Source organism: Myxocyprinus asiaticus, chromosome 35, assembly GCF_019703515.2.
Source record: "Myxocyprinus asiaticus isolate MX2 ecotype Aquarium Trade chromosome 35, UBuf_Myxa_2, whole genome shotgun sequence".
Taxonomy (NCBI): domain Eukaryota; kingdom Metazoa; phylum Chordata; class Actinopteri; order Cypriniformes; family Catostomidae; genus Myxocyprinus; species Myxocyprinus asiaticus.
This window is the reverse complement of record NC_059378.1, coordinates 39,660,967-39,681,105: the sequence shown is the minus strand read 5'-3', so window position 1 is coordinate 39,681,105 and position 20,139 is coordinate 39,660,967. Positions and strand designations below refer to the sequence as shown.

The 20,139-nt window shown below is 39.0% G+C and overlaps 1 protein-coding gene across 1 annotated transcript; it reads right to left on the bottom strand.

The window, feature by feature from the left end:
• Nucleotides 1–89: 89 nt before the first annotated feature.
• asb14a (ankyrin repeat and SOCS box containing 14a) lies at nt 90–17,573 on the bottom strand. Its single transcript, XM_051672474.1, has 10 exons — nt 17,501–17,573; nt 16,424–16,633; nt 16,286–16,338; nt 13,925–14,056; nt 11,482–11,640; nt 11,018–11,263; nt 3,410–3,581; nt 1,697–2,240; nt 1,282–1,435; nt 90–921 (listed from the first exon to the last, which is right to left on the bottom strand). The coding sequence occupies exons 1-10, from the start codon at nt 17,545–17,547 to the stop codon at nt 749–751; spliced, it is 1,890 nt and encodes a 629-aa protein (XP_051528434.1). The 5' UTR covers nt 17,548–17,573; the 3' UTR covers nt 90–748.
• Between the last annotated feature and the right edge of the window lie 2,566 nt (nt 17,574–20,139).

The window sequence follows — 20,139 nt, the reverse complement described above, 5'->3', positions numbered from 1 at the left end:
CACTGGGAATTGAGCATTCCAAGTTGGGGAGAAAAAGGGAGAAATTTTTGTAAAAAAAAATCATGAGATTTTGGAAACTTTTTAAATACTTTTTAATAGTGTTGAAGACAAGACATTTATCTGGGTTAACATTTATGACAATAAGGCGATTTGTCAAAGAATTTGTCGGTTTGTTTAAAATCACAGCATAAACAATGTAGCCTCCTAAAATATATTTTTATATAGGTTAAAAAAGCTTTATACACAGTTGTGATTCCTACATGCTATCACTAGGACTTGTAAATTTATCAATGCTATCCATTATTTATTTATTTATAAAAATTATTCACTTCAATAAATATTAATTAAATTTAAGACTTTGTTTACATTCTCAAAAACTGTATGTAAAGAAGATACTTGGGTATTTTGGACAACAAATCCATCGTATGGAGTGTCAATATTGTCCATTGTACATGTGCTGTAATAATATGAATCATAATTGAATGAATAATCACTTGTAACTTGTGTTGTCATTTAGCTGATTATCTTTAATCAGACATGAACCACCTTCTCCAGGATCAATCAAGAGCTTTAAAATTTGATAGATGTTATTAAAAGGCAGAAGCATAAAAACTATATGAAAATATCCCTATCTATATCAGCCCTCTTTAAAAAAGAAAATAAAAAGTTTTTAGCCTTACTTTACATTTTAAGGACCATTATAGCCACATCCGTCTTAAACGTAAATCAGAAGTATGTTTTGATTATTTCATTTGGTTTGACCTTTCTGGCTGTAGAGGTCATATTCTTTATATAGGATGAACTGCTTCAGTCGATCTGGCAACTGAAGGAAGCTCATGAAAACTGCAGCTCTCAGACGCAGTCGACCCAAGCAGCTCCTGATCTTCAGTCGACAGAGATGCTGCAAAGAGCGAACGTTCTCTGTGGACAAAAATGTAAAAAAAAAAAATTTTTTTAAATAATAATCGTCATTTGTGTTCCACCATTTGTACTTACAGTCTCTTGAAGATCATGTTCAGGTCACATTTTATTCCAAAATCAAAAAGAGAAAAACAAGATATGATGTTTTCCATTAGAGAATCAGAATTTGCGGGGGAAAGTGTCATGAAAATAATGTCACAATGCAATAAATCTTAATGGTCCTTAAAGTAGATTTAAAATTCTTTATGCAATTTATAATCTCATTTCTCATTTCTGGTGTGAAATATGACCTGGACATGTTCCAGACAGACATCGTAAGACCCCATGTCACATTTTTATCTACATTGTTCTTGTACAAACCTTGAATTTTGCAGATTTCAGGCCATTGTTTTTGCTCCATGAGAGCGGCCTTCAGTTTCGAGCAGAAGGTCACATGATCAACATAGTCCAGCATGATACGTACCACATTTCCAGAAAGATGCTTCAACCATAAAACTGATATGACCTCACAGAACTACAGAGAGAATACGGTTTTATTAGGTCCAGAATCAGTGCTTGAAACATTAGAAATTTACACAAAATGTAAATTCTGTCATCAACTCAATGATAAATGAAGCATCCATGATATCAAACCTTGTGTGTCAACATGCCATTTTTCTCTCTGAATGCAAATAAGATTTTCAGGGGAAGATTTTCAGTGAATAAAGACTTAAATTGAGTGTGAGTAAATAATGACAGAATTTATATTCCTAGCCAATTTTATTTAACTAATCACCAGAGTGTCTTTGATGACGGTATCACTCCAGCCCTCGTAACCATGTGGCACGTGCGAGCTGTCTCCATATGGACAGTCAAAGCATCGCGCCACATCGTAACCATAGTTACACAACATCCGCAGCACAATCTCGTCCTTTAGGGCATACTGTAAAGCTGAAGGGAAGTGAGTTGTGTTCACCCTGCAAAAATAATTGACATTGGCACCATATCGTAGCAACATGTTGATCAGCTCATAGTTGCCCAGGCGCAGCGCCACCTGCAGGCATTTGACAGGGTCCTGGTTGGGCATGGCTCCAGCTTCTAGCAGAACCTTGGTAGATGCGACGTCGTCATTGGATACGGCAAAGTACAGCGCAGACTGGCGTTTGTCGTCGTAGTTACGCCGTACCCATGGATGAAGCATGAAGTTGGGATCATAACCGGCGTTGAGAAGCATCTCTAAACACTGTGTTTGTCCACCGGCCGCTGCTGAATGAATGGGACTGATTCCACTGTCATCTACTGCTTCCCATGTTGTTATGGGTATCAGGAGAGCAAGAGCCCTGAGAGGAGATGATGTTTATACAGAGTCAGGGTTAAGCTGCTCATAATTTAAGTAGTTTAACTGCAGTCCTTTAGTAAAATTGGTTAGCTATAACAAATGCTACTAATAAAAGATGGGTGATATCTTTTTACTTTACATATTAAAACAATTAGACTATGATATTATGAGATATAACTATATAAACGGATAGGCAATAGATTATTTATTTATCTATTTATTTATTTTGCCCACTATATTTTCTGCCAGGTAAAAACTGCTTAAAAATTGCTTATTTAATTTTTGATTGTTTCATTTTAATTAAATTACATTTAATTGTAATTTTAATTTAATTTAAATTACATTTAAATTACATTTTAATTACATTTTAATTACATTTTAATTAATTTAATATAAAAACAATTTATTGCTTGATTTGAAAAATTATAAAATTATAATATATTATTAACTTTTTATTAATTAATTGTTAAAAATAACATTTTAATGAATTAATTGCTTAATTTTAGCATGCTTCTCAAACAAATGCAAAATTTGAGGTATCATTTATAGCACAAATCGTGTGGGACAAGTTACGCAAGTTATATTTCAATATTGCTTAGCAAATTATTTGGATTGTTGATTTTAATTACATTTTAAAAAATAAATATTGATTAAATTTTTATTTTAAAATAATTTTAACATATTTATTGATTAATTTAAAAATTAAAGTAAAAAATATTTTTAATAAATTAATTGTTAAAAATTTAATTCAATTACAGTTCATTACATTTATTCATTAAACCTAATATTAACTTAATTTAAGAATGCAAATGGTGCAGCACAACTTTTTTTGGAGCTTCAAAGTTCTGGCCACCGTTCACTTGCATTGTATGGACCTACAGAGCTGAAATTCTTCTAAAAATCTTTGTTTGTGTTCTGCAGAAGAAAGAAAGTAATACACATCTGGGATGGCATGAGGGTGAGTAAATGATGAGAGAATTTTAATATTTGGGTGAACGATACCTTTAGGGGTGAAATAGTGAGGCCTGTTATGACAGAATTTCTTTGTTAATATTAAAGCCTTAAATCAAAACCATGGTTTAATCCTAGGCTGTTAAACCAGCTTTACATACTGTGTTGTTTTCCATGACTTCGCTTTGAAAAAACATAATATTAAAAAATGTCACTAACTTGACATGTCCACGGTGAGCCACTCTGTGGATGGGCAGATGGCCTGTGTGTTTGGGTACATTAGCGTCTGCTCCATGTTCCAGCAGTAGTGAAATCACATCAGGGTTTCCTGAAGCAGAAGCTTCAAACAGGATAGTAGCGCTGTCCTGAGCCTGAGACTCCACATTAGCACCTACATCAGAGTTTTATTATTGACTTTGAACAGCACATAACATACATGTTATACTATAATGTACTGTATAGCTGCATTCCAATTCATATACTACCCATCCTAAATATTTTGTGAGATTAGGATTATTGGGTCCCAAATCATAGTACATTGAATATAGTATGCCAATGTCCCCCAATTGTGTACTATTTTCATTGGATTCTCAAAGGGTGCACCTGTGCATGCTTTTTGGGTAATTATTGCACAGTATCCCTTGCAAACAACACACAGAATTTCTGTTATGGAAACATTTGCCACTACTTGCATGTTATCTTTCTACATATTCAAAAGTTTGGACTTTCCCATCACCTAGAGAAGAACAATGGAGCCTTTTAGAGGAAAGGGAGGGACTAAAATAGTTTGCGTTCCCACACAATAAGTTTTGGGTTCCCTTGCAATATTTTTGCGTTCTCTCACAAAAATTTTATGTTCCCTAAAAAAGTTTTGTGTTGTCTCACAACCATGGTAGATGTTGTGTTTACTTTGGTTTTACTACAAAAACCATGGTTACATTTCGTAAGGGATGTGTAACAGTTCAAGGATGGGTAAGGAGGAGGCGGGAATCAGCTGTACAGTAAACATAAAGTTTTAATTTCAAACTTAACTTAAAACAAACATAAACAAACACAGACACACATGCAACGCGGCCGCATGCATCTCTCTCTCTCTCTGGAACTGGCACCTCTGGCTCCCCTTTATCTCGCTCTCCCGCTTATCAGCTGATTCAGCACCAGCCGTGCTCCATCACGGCCTGGCCACGCCCTCCTCCTCATCACACTCCTCCCCCGCCTGATTCAGGCCAGGGCACCATCGGTCTGACTAACTCCCCCCCATCTCTGGAGGGTAGACACTGACCTTCCGGCTGTTCTGTCAACCGGTGGTCCACCCTGCCTCCTGTGAACCTGGGAGAGAGACGAGGGGAGGCGTGGGGATAGGGAAAGTGCGAGCGGAGACATACAGACAGAAAGAGAAAGGAGAGAGAGAGAAAAACGTTCTCGCCGGCTCCCGGACATGCTGTCGCCTGGTCCTCAACTGTTCCTCCGCCTCCTGGCGGACGCCAGCTCACTTCTCCCCTGGCGGACGGCAGCGAGCCCTCCAAACCCCTGGTGGATGGAACTGCTCCTCCCCTTCTCGGCGGATGGCAGCAGTTCCTCCTGCTCTCGGCGTCCGGCAGCGACCCCTCCGTCCCCAGGCAGACTGCCGTGGCTGCTCTCCTGGTGGATGGCAGCGGCGAGGACTCCATGACAGTGCCTCCCTCCTTTCGGCACCACTGTAACAGTTAAAGGATGGGCAAGGAGGAGGCAGGAACCAGCTGAACAGTAAACATAAAGTCTTAATGTCAAACTTAACTTAAAACAAACATAAACAAACACAGACACATATGCAATGCGGCCACGTGTGTCTCTCTCTCTCTCTCTGGAACTGGTGCCTCTGGCTCCCCTTTATCTCACTCTCCCACTGATCAGCTGATTCAGCGCCGGCCATGCACCATCACGGCCCGGCCACACCCTCCTCCTCGCCACAGGATGGATAAAGCTTTGCGAGGGAACACAAAATTATTGCAAGGGAATGTATAACTTTTTGTGAGAGAATGCAAACTATTGCAAGGGAAAGCAAACCTTTGTTTGAGAGAATGCAAAAATATTGCAAGGGAATGCAAACTATTAAGAGGGAATTCCAATTTATTTTTTTGAGAGAATGTCAAATCAAGTCATTTTTATTTGTATAGCGCTTTTCACAATACACATCGTTTCAAAGCAGCTTTACAGAAAATCATGCATTAACAGAAAATGAAACTGTAATATCTATAAAGTCTTAGTCATCATTGTGTAGTTTGATTAAATATGGTTGTGAATAGTGTATAAAAATAAGTAATTAAATAATTGTATTTAGAACCCCAGTGAGCAAGCCAAAGGCAACTGTGGCAAGGAACACAAAACTCCATAAGATATTGGTTAATGGAGAAAAATAACCTTGGGAGAAACCAGGCTCACTGTGGGGGCCAGTTCCCCTCTGACTAAACAACATGAATATAATGCCAATATTAGTTATTTGTGTGCAGTGCAAGTCATAGTTTAAAATTAGTAAACTAAGTAAGTGTTAAGGGCCAGTGTTTAAACAAAGATTTTGTATGAACTGTAAGATTATTGACTAATGTCTTTTGAAGTTCATCCTGGATTAACTGCAGAAGTTCACATAGATTCATTGTCCTTTGTTAGTTGGCTGATGAAGGCTTTTGTTGGCAATTAATTGATAGTCTACTGTATGTATTCCATTTCAAGAGTGTAGTCCATCAATAAACAAAGGTGATGCAGGCAGAGATAAATGAGATGCATCACAGTTCAACCGGCAGGTCATTTCGGTGAGGTTCGGTGGGGTCCATCCTAAGTCCAAGGTTCAGGCATATGAAGTATCCGATGTCTTACAGTTGGAGTTGGCATCAGTTTATCCTCTGAAGTCAAAAAACTGAAGTGATGTCTGGCTGGCACCAGCTGTTGTTTGTCGTCATCACTCAGTGGCACATAGCAGTGGAGTCCAACACCAAGCAGGAATGGAGCTGGATCTGGCCGGCTCTGGTAACCTCGGGATATGAATCTCGGTTGAGACAGGGAAACAAATAGAATAATATTAGCGCAGATGCCATTCAACAGTTATAGATTATGAGAAATGTTTCTGGTTCCGGCAGACCTAACTAAAGCAGTCTTATTGTTAGTTGATTTATAAATTAGGTGTATGCCTGGCTAAATAGGTGAGACTTTAGTCTAGACTTAAACTGAGTGAGTTTGTCTGTGTCCCGAACAGTGTTAGGGAGACTATTCCATAGTTTTGGAGACAAATAGGAAAAGGATCTACTTCCTTTTGTGGATTTTGATATTCTAGGAACTATTTACATGCCAAAATTTTGTGACTGTAATGAACGTGATGAAATATAGCATGTCAGAAGGTCACTTAAGTACTGTGGAGCTAGACCATTCAAAGCTTTGTATGTAGTTAACAGAATTTTTAAATTAATATTAATAATATAAAATTTAACAGCTAGCCAATGTAACGAGAATAAAATGGGGCTAATATGATCATATTTCTTGGTTCTAATCAGCACTCTGGCAGCTGCACTCTGAACCAATTAAAGTTTATTTATTTATATTCCCAGTAATGCATTACAATAATCTAGTCTTGAGGTCATGAACCCACTAATTAGTTTTTGGCATCAGCAATGGAGAGCATGTATCATAACTTAATATTTCTGAAGTGGAAGAATGCTGTTCTACAAACATTGGAAATTAGCTTTTCAAAGGACAGACTGGTATGAAATACAACACCTACGTTCTTCAATGTAGAAGACGACAAAACAGTACATCCATCGAGAGTCAAATTATATATTAGCGGCTTATTTTTAGAGGTTTATGGTCCAATAATTAGTACATCTTTTTGTTGGAATTCAGTAGAAGGAAATTTCTGGACATCCAATCTTTGAATTCATTGATACACTCTACTTATTTGGAGAATTGTGAAATTTTGTTGGGTTTAGAAGAAATATAATGTTGGGTATCGTCGGCATAAAAGTGGAAACTTATTCCACAATTCCTGATAATATCTCCTAGCGGAAGCATATATAAGGAGAAAAGCAGAGGCCCTAAAACTGATCCCTGTGGCACTCCATACTTAACTTTTGTTTGATTTGACAATTCCTCATTTACATAGAAAAAGTGGTAGTGGTCTGATAAATAGGACCTGAACCATGCTAATGCAAGTCCACTAATGCCAACATAATTCTCTAGCCTATTCAAGAGAATGTCGTGATCTCTGGTGTTGAAGGCAGCACTAAGATCTAAAAGCACTAGAAGAGAAATGTAACCGCGATCAGATGATAAGAGCAAGTCATTTGTAACTCTGATAAGTGCAGTCTCTGTACTGTGATGGGGCCTAAATATTGACTGAAATTGTTCATATATATACCTTTCTCTGTAGAAATGAACATAGTTGGGAAGACACTACCTTTGCTAATATTTTCGACATAAATGGGAGATTCGGTCTATAATTAGCCAATTCTCCAGGATCAAGCTGTGGCTTCTTAATAAGTGGTTTGATAACTGCCATTTTAAAGTTTCTTGGGACATGTCTTAAGGATAGCAAGGAGTTAATAATATTAAGAAGAGGTTCTGAGATTACAAGAAATGCCTCTTTTAAGAGCTTAGTTGGTATTGGATCTAACATACATGTTGTGGCTTTTGATGTTTTGATAAGTTTTGTTAGCTCTACATGACCTATGACAGTGAAGGATTGAAGTTGCTCTTGACGAAAATTATGAGACACTGTTTTCTGAGGTGCTGTGAGAGTTGATTGCATAATTCCAATGTTATTTCTGATGAATTCTGTTTTATCAGTAAAGAAATTCATGAAGTCATTACTATTGTGCTGCGACAGAATATCTGGTTCAGTCGAGGCTTTATCCCTAACCAATTTAGCCACAGTACTGTACAAACACCTAGGATTGTTGTGGTTATTTTCTATGAGTTTGCTAAAATATGCTGACCTGGTAGCTTTTAGTGCCTGTCTGTAGCTATAGACACTATCCTTCAATGCACCACGAAATACCTCTAATTTTGGATTCTTCCACTTGCGCTCAATTTTCCGAGCTGCTCTGTTGACACGAGTGTGATCATTGTACCATGTTGCAGGGCTTTTTTCTCTTTAATTGAAGGGGCGACACTATCAAGAGTGCTATAGAGCTTGTATTTATATTTTCTGTTATTACATCAAGTTCTTCTAGACTTTTTGGAGTATATGAGGAAAATCTGGAAGATTATTAGTGAAGCTATCTTTAGTGGTCGAAAGAATAGTTCTACCTGAAAGATAGCGTGGTGTAGATTGAGTGACATTAGCTGATCACAGCAAACAAGAGACGAGGTAATGATCTGAGATGTCATCGCTCTATGGCAGAATATCTATAGTATCAACTTCAACTCCATATGACAGAATTATTTATAGCGTATGATTATGGTGGTGAGTTGGTCCTGTCACATTTTGTCTGACTCCAAGAGAGTAGAGAATATCGATAAATGCTAATCCCAATGTCTCATTTTCATTATCTATGTGAATGCTGAAATCACCAACAATTAAAGCTCTATCCACAGTAACTACTAGATCTGATTGAAAATCTGCAAATTCAAGAAGGAAATCAGAATACAGCCCAGGTGATCTATATACTGTAGCAAGGGGAAAATTTGTATTTTATTTGTATCTGATGTTATTACATTAAGCATTATTCATTCAAAAGACTTAAACTTATATCCTGTCCTCTGAGTAACACCAAAAACTTCACTGTAAATTGTAGCAACTCCTCCTCCTCCACCGTTCAGACGAGGCTCATGTTTATAACAATAACCTGGGGGAGTAGACTAATATAAACTAACAACTGGCGAAGCCGGACATCGTTAGTGCCAACATGAATAACAATTTTAGAAAATCTATGTTTAGCATTAGCCAGCACTTGTAAATTTGATCTAATGTTAGACGCACAAGCCCCCAAAATGCATTTAACAATAGTGGCTGGAGTCTCTATTTCCACGTTCCTTACAATAGAATCTCCTATACAAGGGCACTTTCAACATGATTCTCAGTGGGTGCATCACTGAGTGGGGAGAATCTATTGGAAACCCTAACGGGAACGGGACAGTGGTGTCACTTTGCTGAGCGAGTATGCCGCCAAGGTGTCACCCAAACGCCCTGCTGCAGGGGCTCCACAGCCGGAAACAAAGTGTGTGTGTTGCTCGCTGTTCTACCCACATCTGAAACAGTATCTACCACCTTCTCTTTCTCACTGACCTCCACTAGCATTCAGATGCGTGCCTCTAAATCATTAACCTTCTCCGTCAGCCAGACTAATTCCTTACATTTATCACATGTGGATCCCTCACTGCAGACCGAAGAAGCTGAAGTAAACATGTGGTATGCAATGCACGAAGTGATAATATGAGTGGATGTCATGACTTACCGCAGTTGTTGTTGTTATGGTTGTTTTTGAGCAGCGAGGGTTTGAGATCGATGTGAATCCCTCACGCAATTGTTTGCTGTTGTGGTGGTTCCTTGAGATTTATGCAATAATCCATGTAAAACACAGAGGAAAAACAAATGCACGCAGTCGAAATGCGAGGTATAGACAAGTGGAAAAAAAGAAAGAAAAAAGAAAACAGGTGCATGCTGTTATATACACGCAGTTGAAACGGTAGAAAAGTGAAATGAAGTGCGCGGTGGAGGAATAAGTGTTGCTAAGCAGGCTTGCAAGCTACAAACAAACACAGACTTGTGCAGCAACCGGAACAGGAACCGGAAGCGAGTAATGTGCGAGTAAGGGCAGCTGGTAGAGTTTTTCAATGCAAACACTATTGCAAGGGAACGCAAAACTTTTTGCAAGAGAATGCTAAACTTTTTGTAAGAGAATACAAAACTATTGCGAGGGGATGCAAAACTTATTGCGAGAGAACGCAAAACTTATTGCAAGGAAACGCAAAACTTTTTGTGAGAGAATGCAAAAATATTGCGAGGGAAGGCAAAACTTACCTTAAATACATTTAATGAATAATAATGGTCATAGAATAAAATACAACAACAGAAAATAAAAACATCTCTTTTGGCTGATGTTTTGTTCTTGTCCCATTATATTTAGTATGAAAAGTATGCCATTTTCATTGACATACAAGTGTCAGCTTTACAGGTCACATACACGGCAGAGCACTCTAGCGATCTCCTCAAGCACACACATACAGTGCACGCACAGAGTCTGTGCTTACCGAAATGTGAAACACTGCCCCCAGTGGCTAAAGAGAAGTGTTGTTGGACATTTTCCGGGTGAAATAACCATGGAAGGTCACCAAAAGCGAGTTTTAAAGAGAGTTGTTTTCAGCTGAACAGGCTGTAACGCAGTGAGGAGGAATGCTTATTTTATTAACTGACCCCCAACCCAAACCCCAAACATAAATCCTACCATCAGTGGAGTAAAAATGTTATGTTAGAGTGAAAAATGCAGCCTCTGAATCATGCTCGTCTCTGATTATGTGAACACAATTACTTCCTGGTTTCAGCATAGGATCTGAACTCGGGTCTCCCATAGTACTGACGTGACGCACTTCCGGTCACGCCACAGAGGAAGGTTATCATGCTGGAACCAATGCAAAAATGCCTGATAGGAGATGCCGCTTGTTGATGAGTCGGCACAATGTGGCCAATCCTAGGGTACCAAAAATCTTTCCATGTAATCATGTTATATTCAAAGTACTTTGAAAGAGTGTGCACTCTGCCGCTCTAAGACAGAATAATCTGAAAAAGGGGATGTATGGTCACCCTAGAATTGGGATGCAGCCCATTTTTATATAATCATACACTTCAACACAAACGCTGACCTCTCCGCAGAAGAGTTCGAACGATTTCCAGGTGTCCTCCCTGTGCAGCTAATGCTAAAGGGGTCAGGCCGTAAGTGCTTATGGGGTCAGGATGAGCCCCATATTTCAACAACAGATCTACAAAATCTGTCAGACCCAACCGGGCAGCTTCATGTAGGGCGGTCCTGCGGTGCGCCCCCTCCTGGTTAACACTGACTTTAAAGTTGAGTAGAACTTTCACCATGTCGTAGTGGTTGTTTCGTATGGCTGCAGGGAGGAAGATGACAGATTGAACATAACTGAACTGAAAGAGTTGTCTGTTAGCTTTGGTTGCAAAAGCAGTGCAATGTATTCATTACTATCAACCAAAAGTTAAATGAAATAATATTGTCTATTTGAAAAAAATAAAAACAGGAAAGAAAACTAAAGTCGTCAAGCCAATTAATTGTGTCTTAAATTGTCATTTTAATAGAGGCTTTACTGACCTACAATGAGAGGTGAGTCTTCCTCCTTATCCAGGGTGTCTGGACTGCTGCCGTTGTCCAACAGGAAACAGGCGTTTTCCACAAGACCTTTCTCCACAGCTAAGAATAGAGCTGTTTTACCATGATGAGTCCCTCTGTGCTTTGAATCCTCAGGAGAAGCTGTGGAAATTATTAATTACAGGAATGGTTCACTCAAAATGAAAATCATTATTCTATCATCATTTACTCACCCTCATGTTGTTTGGACACCATTATTATTTTCTCTGTTGTAAGACACAAAATTATATGTTAGGCAGAATGTTTGAGTTTCTCTTTTCCGTACAACGAAAGTAGATAGAGATTTAGCAACATCACAGTTAACCCTTAAACCCTATGGACCCGCCGGCATCCAAAGGGGGGCGCTATATCGCTATTGTGCTTCAAACATTAAAGTCCCCATATGCATAGGTCAGGCATATGAGGTATCATTTGAAAGCTTAAAATCTGAAGTTTTAAGAGATAACCATCACTTCTGCATTCATGTTACTTAAAATAACAAAATAAGGCATCAAAACATTCGTGTTGAAAATTAGCACCCCCTAGAGGTAATGGGGTAGAAATATTTATATGAAAATAAAAGTCATTCATGTAGCACCTAAATGGACATGTCATATACCAAATGAAAGCTCTCATTGTCAGGAATGTGACTGTATAGTTCATTTATTGCCCTAATACCAAAGTTCGAAAGATTTTCAAAAGAATCACAAAGTGAAATAGGATTTCTGTAAGTCATCAAATACAAACGGCTATTTATGCTCCGATAACTTCTGCTGTAAGCCCTAAATAGCTACAAATTTTATATCTGCTTTTACCTTAGGCAGTTTTCTAAAAAATAAATACATTTTACTTGCCTGTGAGCTTGCTTGGCTGAATTATCCAATGTTATATCTTAGATGTCCAGAACAAAATATGATATCCAGAAAGAAAAGCATTCCAAAAAATCATCAGAAAAATATGTTTTTCGACTATTGATGATAAAATGTTATATATCATCGCAAAAGGGAGGATCTCAGCTTTCTAATGACATCTAGATTGAGCCTCTAGTCCACTCATCGGCTAAGATATTCAATGAAATTATAAGGTTGGCGCTTGAACTGAAAATTAGACTGAATTTCTATGGACGAGCACATCTGTGAGGGCTAAAATGTGTATGAGTGCCACCTACATTTCAGATCTGTATAGTGTGATGGAATGTGATAGAGTAGTGCTTGCTGCCATCTAGTGGAATAAATTTAGACTTGTCAAAGTGAGGTAGAGTGAACAGAACCAGAATTACATGTTAACAATGTTAGGACCAAATTATTTAATTTAAAAAAAAAAAAAAACAACAACAACAACATTCTGTTTATTATAAAATTATAAACACACAATATTATTTATGAATAAGTGGAGTCTTTATTTATTTTTTATTTGGGGGGGTCCTCAGAAAAATTCGACCAATTTTTTGCAGTTAGTTCACAGTGTGTGAATGGTAAACATTTCAATTTTAGTGTGAAAAATTGCAGGCAGCAACCTAAAAATGCACCAGAGTATAAGGGGTTTTAAGGGCTATTATCATTAGGTTCATATGGCTTCAGAAGACTTGGAATACAGCACACAAGTCATATGGACTATTTTTATGGGTCTTTTCTTTTTTTTTTTTTTCTTTTTTTTTTTTTGACGCTTTACTAAATAAATCCAGACTGATCTCAATGTGAATTCACCAACAGTTGGTCGAAAGCTCTTCAGCTGAAATTAAACTACTGCCCCCAGTGGCCGAAGCTTGAAGTGTTGTTGAATGTATGTATGGGCACTTGTGAGCTCCAATTTCTGGGTGAAATGTCCACAGAGTGGTGCCAAAAGCAATTGTATTTTTAGTTAATTCTACCCCCTTACTCAAACTACAAACCCCAACCCTAAACCTAAACGTCAGTGGAGTATAATTAAAATTTTAAAGCAAAAATGCAACCTCCAAATCATGCTCACCACTGATTATGTGAATGTGATTACTTCCTGGCTCCCACACGACATGAACACATGTCTCAGTAGCACCAGTAGCATCACAGGAAAAGGTAAACACATTTTAATCTATGCAAAAATGTCTGATGGACGATAGCGCTTTTCAGTCACTCGTGTCAATTTCAGGAAACCGGAACATTCGGTACCAACATGTCGAGTTCCCATGTGGTCATATTGATAAATCACCATCCACTTTCATTGTAGAAAAAGAGCAGACATTCCGCCTAAGATCTCCTTTTGTGTTTCACAGAAGTAACTAATACAGGGATGTGACAACATAGGGAGTAAGTAAAAAAATTACAACATTTTTAACATTTTTGTCCCCTTGTGCGAACTTGATGAACAACTCGTCTGGATTTTCTAGTCTAAATTATTTGCTAAAAGCCTAAAAATGTGCATGACAGACCATTGAATGTGATCTCAAGGATGTTCTGGTTGCTCTGTATAGCAGCCTCATGTAATGGAATTAATCCTGTTTTATCCTCTTCATAAAAGGCTCGCTGGTGAACGGTCAGCTTACGGAGAGCATTTTCATCACCTGATAAACCATCAAGAAAGAGACATGAATCAATAGCAGGGTTCGAAATTAAACAGAAAGGCAAAATGGCAAAAAAAAAAAAAAAAAAAAAAAATATATATATATATATATATATATATATATATATATATATATATATATATATATATATTATAAATGTGGAGGCAAAAAAACTATTTTAGAATTCCTGTTATTTCTTTGTTATCTTTTTATATATATTTCACAGTATTCTATTCCAGGCCTATCTAGAGGTTTAGTACTTTTATACACAATGTTGTGACCTATAGATGTCAGATATCTGTATTCCCCAGTGTTATATAAAGTACCCATCGTAAGAGTAAAGATACCTTTATGGAAATTGACTCAAATACCTCATAAGAAAAATATTAAAATAAAGGTATTAAAATAACTTATATACTTAAATGTACTTAAGTATCAAAAGTACATGTAAATGGCGTAAATAATGGGAATGGTCATTGCTGTTTCATACAAATGCTACCTTGGTTAAAATTAAATGGTTACCACATTATATTATCCTTCTATGAACTGCTAAATATTACATATATGGACATGTTCTCCAGGAAAGGCGGGAGATTTGAACACATGTTCAAGCACATAACTTCATCAGTATTTCACAACGTTCTTTTTTTTTTCTCTCTCTCCCCCCCCCCTTTTCTCCCCAATTTGGAATGCCCAATTCCCAATGTGCTCTAAGTTTTCGTGGTGCCATAGTGACTCGCCTCAATCAGGGTGGCGGAGGACGAATCTCAGTTGCCTCTGCATCTGAGAAATTCAATCCGCGCATCTTATAACATGGCTTGTTGAGTGCATTACCACGGAGACATAGCATGAGTGGAGGCTTCACGCTATTCTCCGCGGCATCCATGCACAACTCACCACGCGCCCAGAGCGAGAGCGAACCACATTATAGCGACCATGAGGAGGTTACCCCATGTGACTCTACCCTCCCTGGCAACCGAGCCAATTTGGTTGCTTAGGAGACCTGGCTGGAATCACTCAGCACACCCTGGATTCGAACTCGCGACTCCAGGGGTGGTAGTCAGCATTTTTACTCGCTGAGCTACACAGGCCCCCTCACAACATTCTTAATGTTTGAGACAAAAATTAATATAACAATTTACATGAACAGTATCTTCTCTTTAGATTACCAAGTGGCGACACTAAACACGTTGTTCTGGGTTCCGGATTATTTTGATTCAGATTCACGAATTGATTCGCAAAATTAATAATTCAGACTGCTTTTCGAACCGATTTTACTGATTCAAGAGAATCGAATTTATAGAAAGATTTGACTCAAACGATTTGTTTGTGAATTGAACATCACTATCACCGAGTCGCATATGCAGTTTACATTTACAGTGGTGTTATTTTTTGTTTTGCTCAGTCGCAAAATTAACAAAAGTGTCTGGCGAGATGTATTGGAGTAAAACTATGAATTGGCTTACTCAGTTACTCAAAATGAATTGACTAGTTCGGCTAATGAAATAGAAGTCATCAGAAATACAGAAAAGAAAATTACAATGAACTTAAAAGTACAATTATGTACTTAAAGCTGAAGTGTGAAGTTTCTGTAGTCCCGCCCCCAGCTCTCCCCATTGGTCGAGACAATGTTACCCAACGAATGACTTACTTATAGTTGTCTCTGTATAATAAGCCGGGATAAGAAAAAGTATTTCAACACTGAAAATGTTACACACTTCAGCTTTAACTAAGCACAGTAACTAAATATGGATACGTCATTACTTCCCCTGAGAAACCATTATTGTTAAATATATTGCTTATACGAAGTGGTTTTTGATAGGGAATAATAACTACACTAAAATCAGCTCTAAAAATAATTGAAGTGAAGAAAACACTCCCAAAAACTCCAACACTTGTAACATGATTACATTAAAATCAGCAGACAGTAAAAAGCTGTTTAGTGTAAAATAGAGACCGGACATTTAAAATGAACTTTAGGAAAGTATTTATTGTGTGATAATATCTCATCCATTATTTTACAGCTACTTGTGTATTTGATGTTGATTGAATTTTAGAATTTACATTCATGATTGTTCAGACTGAGCTTCTTTTTTTTTCTCTCAATTCATTAAATTTAAGTGTTTGACATAAATGGACAATATGTGTTTTAATATGGTTAGAAAATTATTAGATATAAAAAATTTGAAATGCCCCTGAAAACCTATTAAAATTGACAAACATTCTTACCATGTTTTATGGCATTGAATATTTTCTCTCTCACAGGAGTAATCTGAATGTTCCTGCAGACAGAAATGTAACATTTCATACAGTATTTCACAACATCATTGAATTCCAGCTTGTTATATGTGGAAAGTCTGTTTGCACCTGCAGACTTCACCAGAGGAGGAGTTATTGATCTCAGTTTGCTTGTGGCACTGCAGCAGACTCTGTTCAATTATGAACTGTGTTGCCACATCCTCATCGAAAATCCCTCCTGAAGTGTCCAGATCCATAACGCGGTCTTTGTGGATGTCCGTGGTGACTGGTGACTCCTTCAAATTACCCCTTTTCAATTGCAAATCAACTTCTCCTCTCCTGATGATATGAACATTTTATTGCTCAGAGGTTTATCTTTCATAGGTTGGACAGCGAAACGTGGCAAAACGTCCCGTAGCCTATTGAAGGGCTCAAAATGCTCAAGCGTCCCATATTCGCTTGGCGAAAAGTTTCCCAGAGATAGCACACGTATATCTCTGAGATATCTGTTTAAGAGCATTTCATCTGAAAGTATCGCATTCTAATTATTATCTGCTTCATATCTTTAAAAGATCGGATTTACAAACATTCTAAATCACAAACATCTTAAAGACATCTGCTGAATGTCTTAGTGACATCCGATACATACTTAATGATATACCTCTTATAGATGTATTGCAGATGAGCAAACAACATAAAAACTACATCTTCCTAATGTAGACACACACACATCAAATAGGCAACTGGGTGATCTACGTGTGCTATCAGGTTTAAGTATGAAGTCTAGGAGAAACACTTAAAAAAATAATTCTTATGGGATCATAGAGCAAAGATGTCATGTGACTTACTACTATATGCATGCCAACTATCTGCAGCCCATGTGATCGCAACCAACATGCAAACTGTAAATATAATACCACGTGCAAATGTATAACTGGAAATAAACATCAGTGTGATATAATTTAACTGCTTTAGTCTTTAATCTCTATGACACTTTTATGACATGCATTTGTCTATCAATATCATAGTATGGCACAATAATTAATAAAAACCACTGCAGTTTTAACAGGTCCCAATTTGGTTAGTCTTGCTAAATGCAAAAAGAAAACAAACAACCTCACATACACACCAAACCTTCCTTAACTGCACAATTTTACACTTTCAACACCTTAAAATGATTAATTCCCCTTTAGCTTTTCACATTACCTTTTAACAGTTATGGCTGTTGTTGTGTCCGTTGGTTTGGGGGGCATCACCCAGGCTGCATACTAGGTTATTTTGGTCGCAGTTCCTCTATAAATACCTGATCATGAGACAGCAGAGGCCACTCTTGTGAATTCAGACATGTGATGTGGCCAGCACACACTTTCAACTCTATTGAATTGGGCACCATTGGGCAACAAAAAACAAAACAAAAAAATGTTTTTTGGACATGTGCCACAGTATTTCAATGTTTGTTTGTTTTTTTGTTTTTTGTTTTTTTGGACAAATACCATGGCAAAATTATGCCTTTTGGATATGTACCACAGTGTTCTTTGAAGTACCTTGGAGTACCATGTAGGTACATGGTAAAGTAATATGGTGATCATTCAGTAGTACCATATTGTGGTGATGGGGCGTGGTTGTGTGTCTGTCTGCGGGAGAGAGAGAGCGGTAAGGCTTGTCACCTGGGTTGTCATTAACTCTAACACCTGTTTCTTGTTGTAGTGATGGCGGAGGGAGACAGCGCACGATGCGTCAGAGTGACAGAGACCAGAGAGGGAGACTGTACCTGTGTGTGCTCAATAAAACCCTTTACTCATTTGTATGTGTGACTACTTGGCCACTGTGTGCCTTTTTGTTTATGTTTTATGAACGATGCTGAAGAGTAATAAAAATACTCACGTTGACAGTTCTCTGCCTCCTGACTCCTTCATTGCCAAGACAACGAACCTTCTACAGTGGTGCTGAAACCCAGGAGTTTTGGTGGACAACGTCGTCATGGAGTCTCCACCACTGGGCGAAGTCATCAAGTCCCTTGCCAGCATCCAGCAAACACAACATCAGGCCCTCAAGGAGTTACACCCGGAGCAGGAGCAGCATTTCCAACTCCTGCTCCAGGCTCATGTGGAGGACCGACAGGCATTCCAGAACCTGATGGACTGAGAGGGGGCAGCAGCTGCGACCCCAGTGCTCACATCATTGGTGACCCTCGTCAAAATGATCCCGAGGCCTTCCTTGACCTCTTTGAAAAAACCGCTGAAGTGTGGAAGTGGCCTCCCGACCACTGGGTGGCCCGCCTGTTACCGCTACTCTCTGGGGAAGCACAGTTAGTGGCCCAGCAACTTCCTGCCGCCAGCCACCTCGAGTATAAGACCTGAAGAGGACCATCATGCAATGGGTTGGCCATACTCCCGAACAGAGCCTCTAGCGTTTCAGGTCCCTAAGGTTCAGGAAACACGGCTGCTTGTTTGCTTTTGCACAACAGCTCCGGGATGCCTGCCGGGAATGGTTGCTGGCTGAGGGAGCCTGCGGTGCCGTGGAGATTGTCGACCTGGTGACAATGGAGCAGTTCATCTCCCAGCTTCCTCAAGGGATAGCAGAGTGGGTCCAGAGCCACTGCCCTGCATTGCTGGAGGAGGCAGTCCAGCTGGTCGAGGACTTCACTGCAGCATTTCCGGGAGGCAGTGAACCAGAAGCTAATCCTTCTCTCTCTTCTCTCTCTCTCTCCTCTGCTTCTCAACCCCCATAGAGTAGAGGCCGTGGTTAATTCCCACCTCACCCATCCACTGATTTTGGGAATAAATTGGCCTAATTTTAAGAATTTATTAAGGGAAATATATGTGGATGGGTCCTGTAAAATATTGTCCCGGTGTGTGATGTGTGACGCTATGGCTGGAGAGGCGGTGCCAGGGCTGTCTACATCTGCTCCGCATCAGGATGACGCAAGAGAGGGAGTTCCCGTCCTCAGGGGTTTCCCTGAGGGGGATTTCCCTCTTGAGCAGTCACGTGATGAGTCCCTCAAACACGCATTTGACCAAGTGAGAGTCATTGATGTTTAACAGTTCCAGCCGGGCATCGCACTCACGTAGCAATATATTTCTTGATTATTAAAGATCGGTTGTATCAAGTGATGCAGGACACTCAAACATAAGAAAATACAACCTAGTTATTAGTACCGAAGAGCCATCGGGAAACCCTCTTCCAGGTGGCTCACTATAATCCAATGGCTGGCCATTTAGGTCACGAGAAAACGCTGAACCGAATAATAGCCTGTTTTTTTTGGCTGGATATTCATGGGACATTCACAAGTGGTGTGTTGCGTGCCGTGAATGTCAGCTGGAGAATCAACCAGCCTCCCCAAAAGCACCATTGCACCCCCTACCGCTGATCGAGGTCCCCTTCAAGAGAATTGGCATGGACCTCATCGGGTCATTAGAACGGACTGCACGTGGGCATAGCTTCGTGTTAGTTCTGGTGGACTATGCAACACGATATCCGGAAGCAGTGCCCCTGTGCAACATCTCAGCACGTAGTGTTGTGGAGGCACTATTCAGAATAATCTCCCGAGTGGGGATTCCAAAAGAAATCCTCAATGATCAAGGCACTACCTTTACATCACGAACACTACGCAAACTATACGAATTGTTAGGTATTAAATCGATTCACACCAGTGTTTATCACCCACAAACAGATGGGTTGGTGGAACAATTTAAAAAAACCTTAAAAAATATGATTTGTAAATTTGTACGAGGACGCTAGGAATTGGGATAAGTGGCTCGAACCCATGTTATTTGCAGTGCGAGAGGTCCCGCAAGCCTCCACAGAGTTTTTCCCATTTGAGTTGCTGTGTGGGTGTCGGCCAC

Coding starts and splice junctions, on each gene's coding strand:
- asb14a (XM_051672474.1), bottom strand. CDS start 17,547: ATGCCCCCCAAACCAACGGACACAACAACAGCCATAACTGTTAAAAG. Junction 16,339..16,423: donor TCCTCTGGTGAAGTCTGCAG/GTGCAAACAGAC, acceptor TTCTGTCTGCAG/GAACATTCAGATTACTCCTG. Junction 3,582..11,017: donor TCGAACTCTTCTGCGGAGAG/GTCAGCGTTTGT, acceptor ACTCTGATGTAG/GTGCTAATGTGGAGTCTCAG.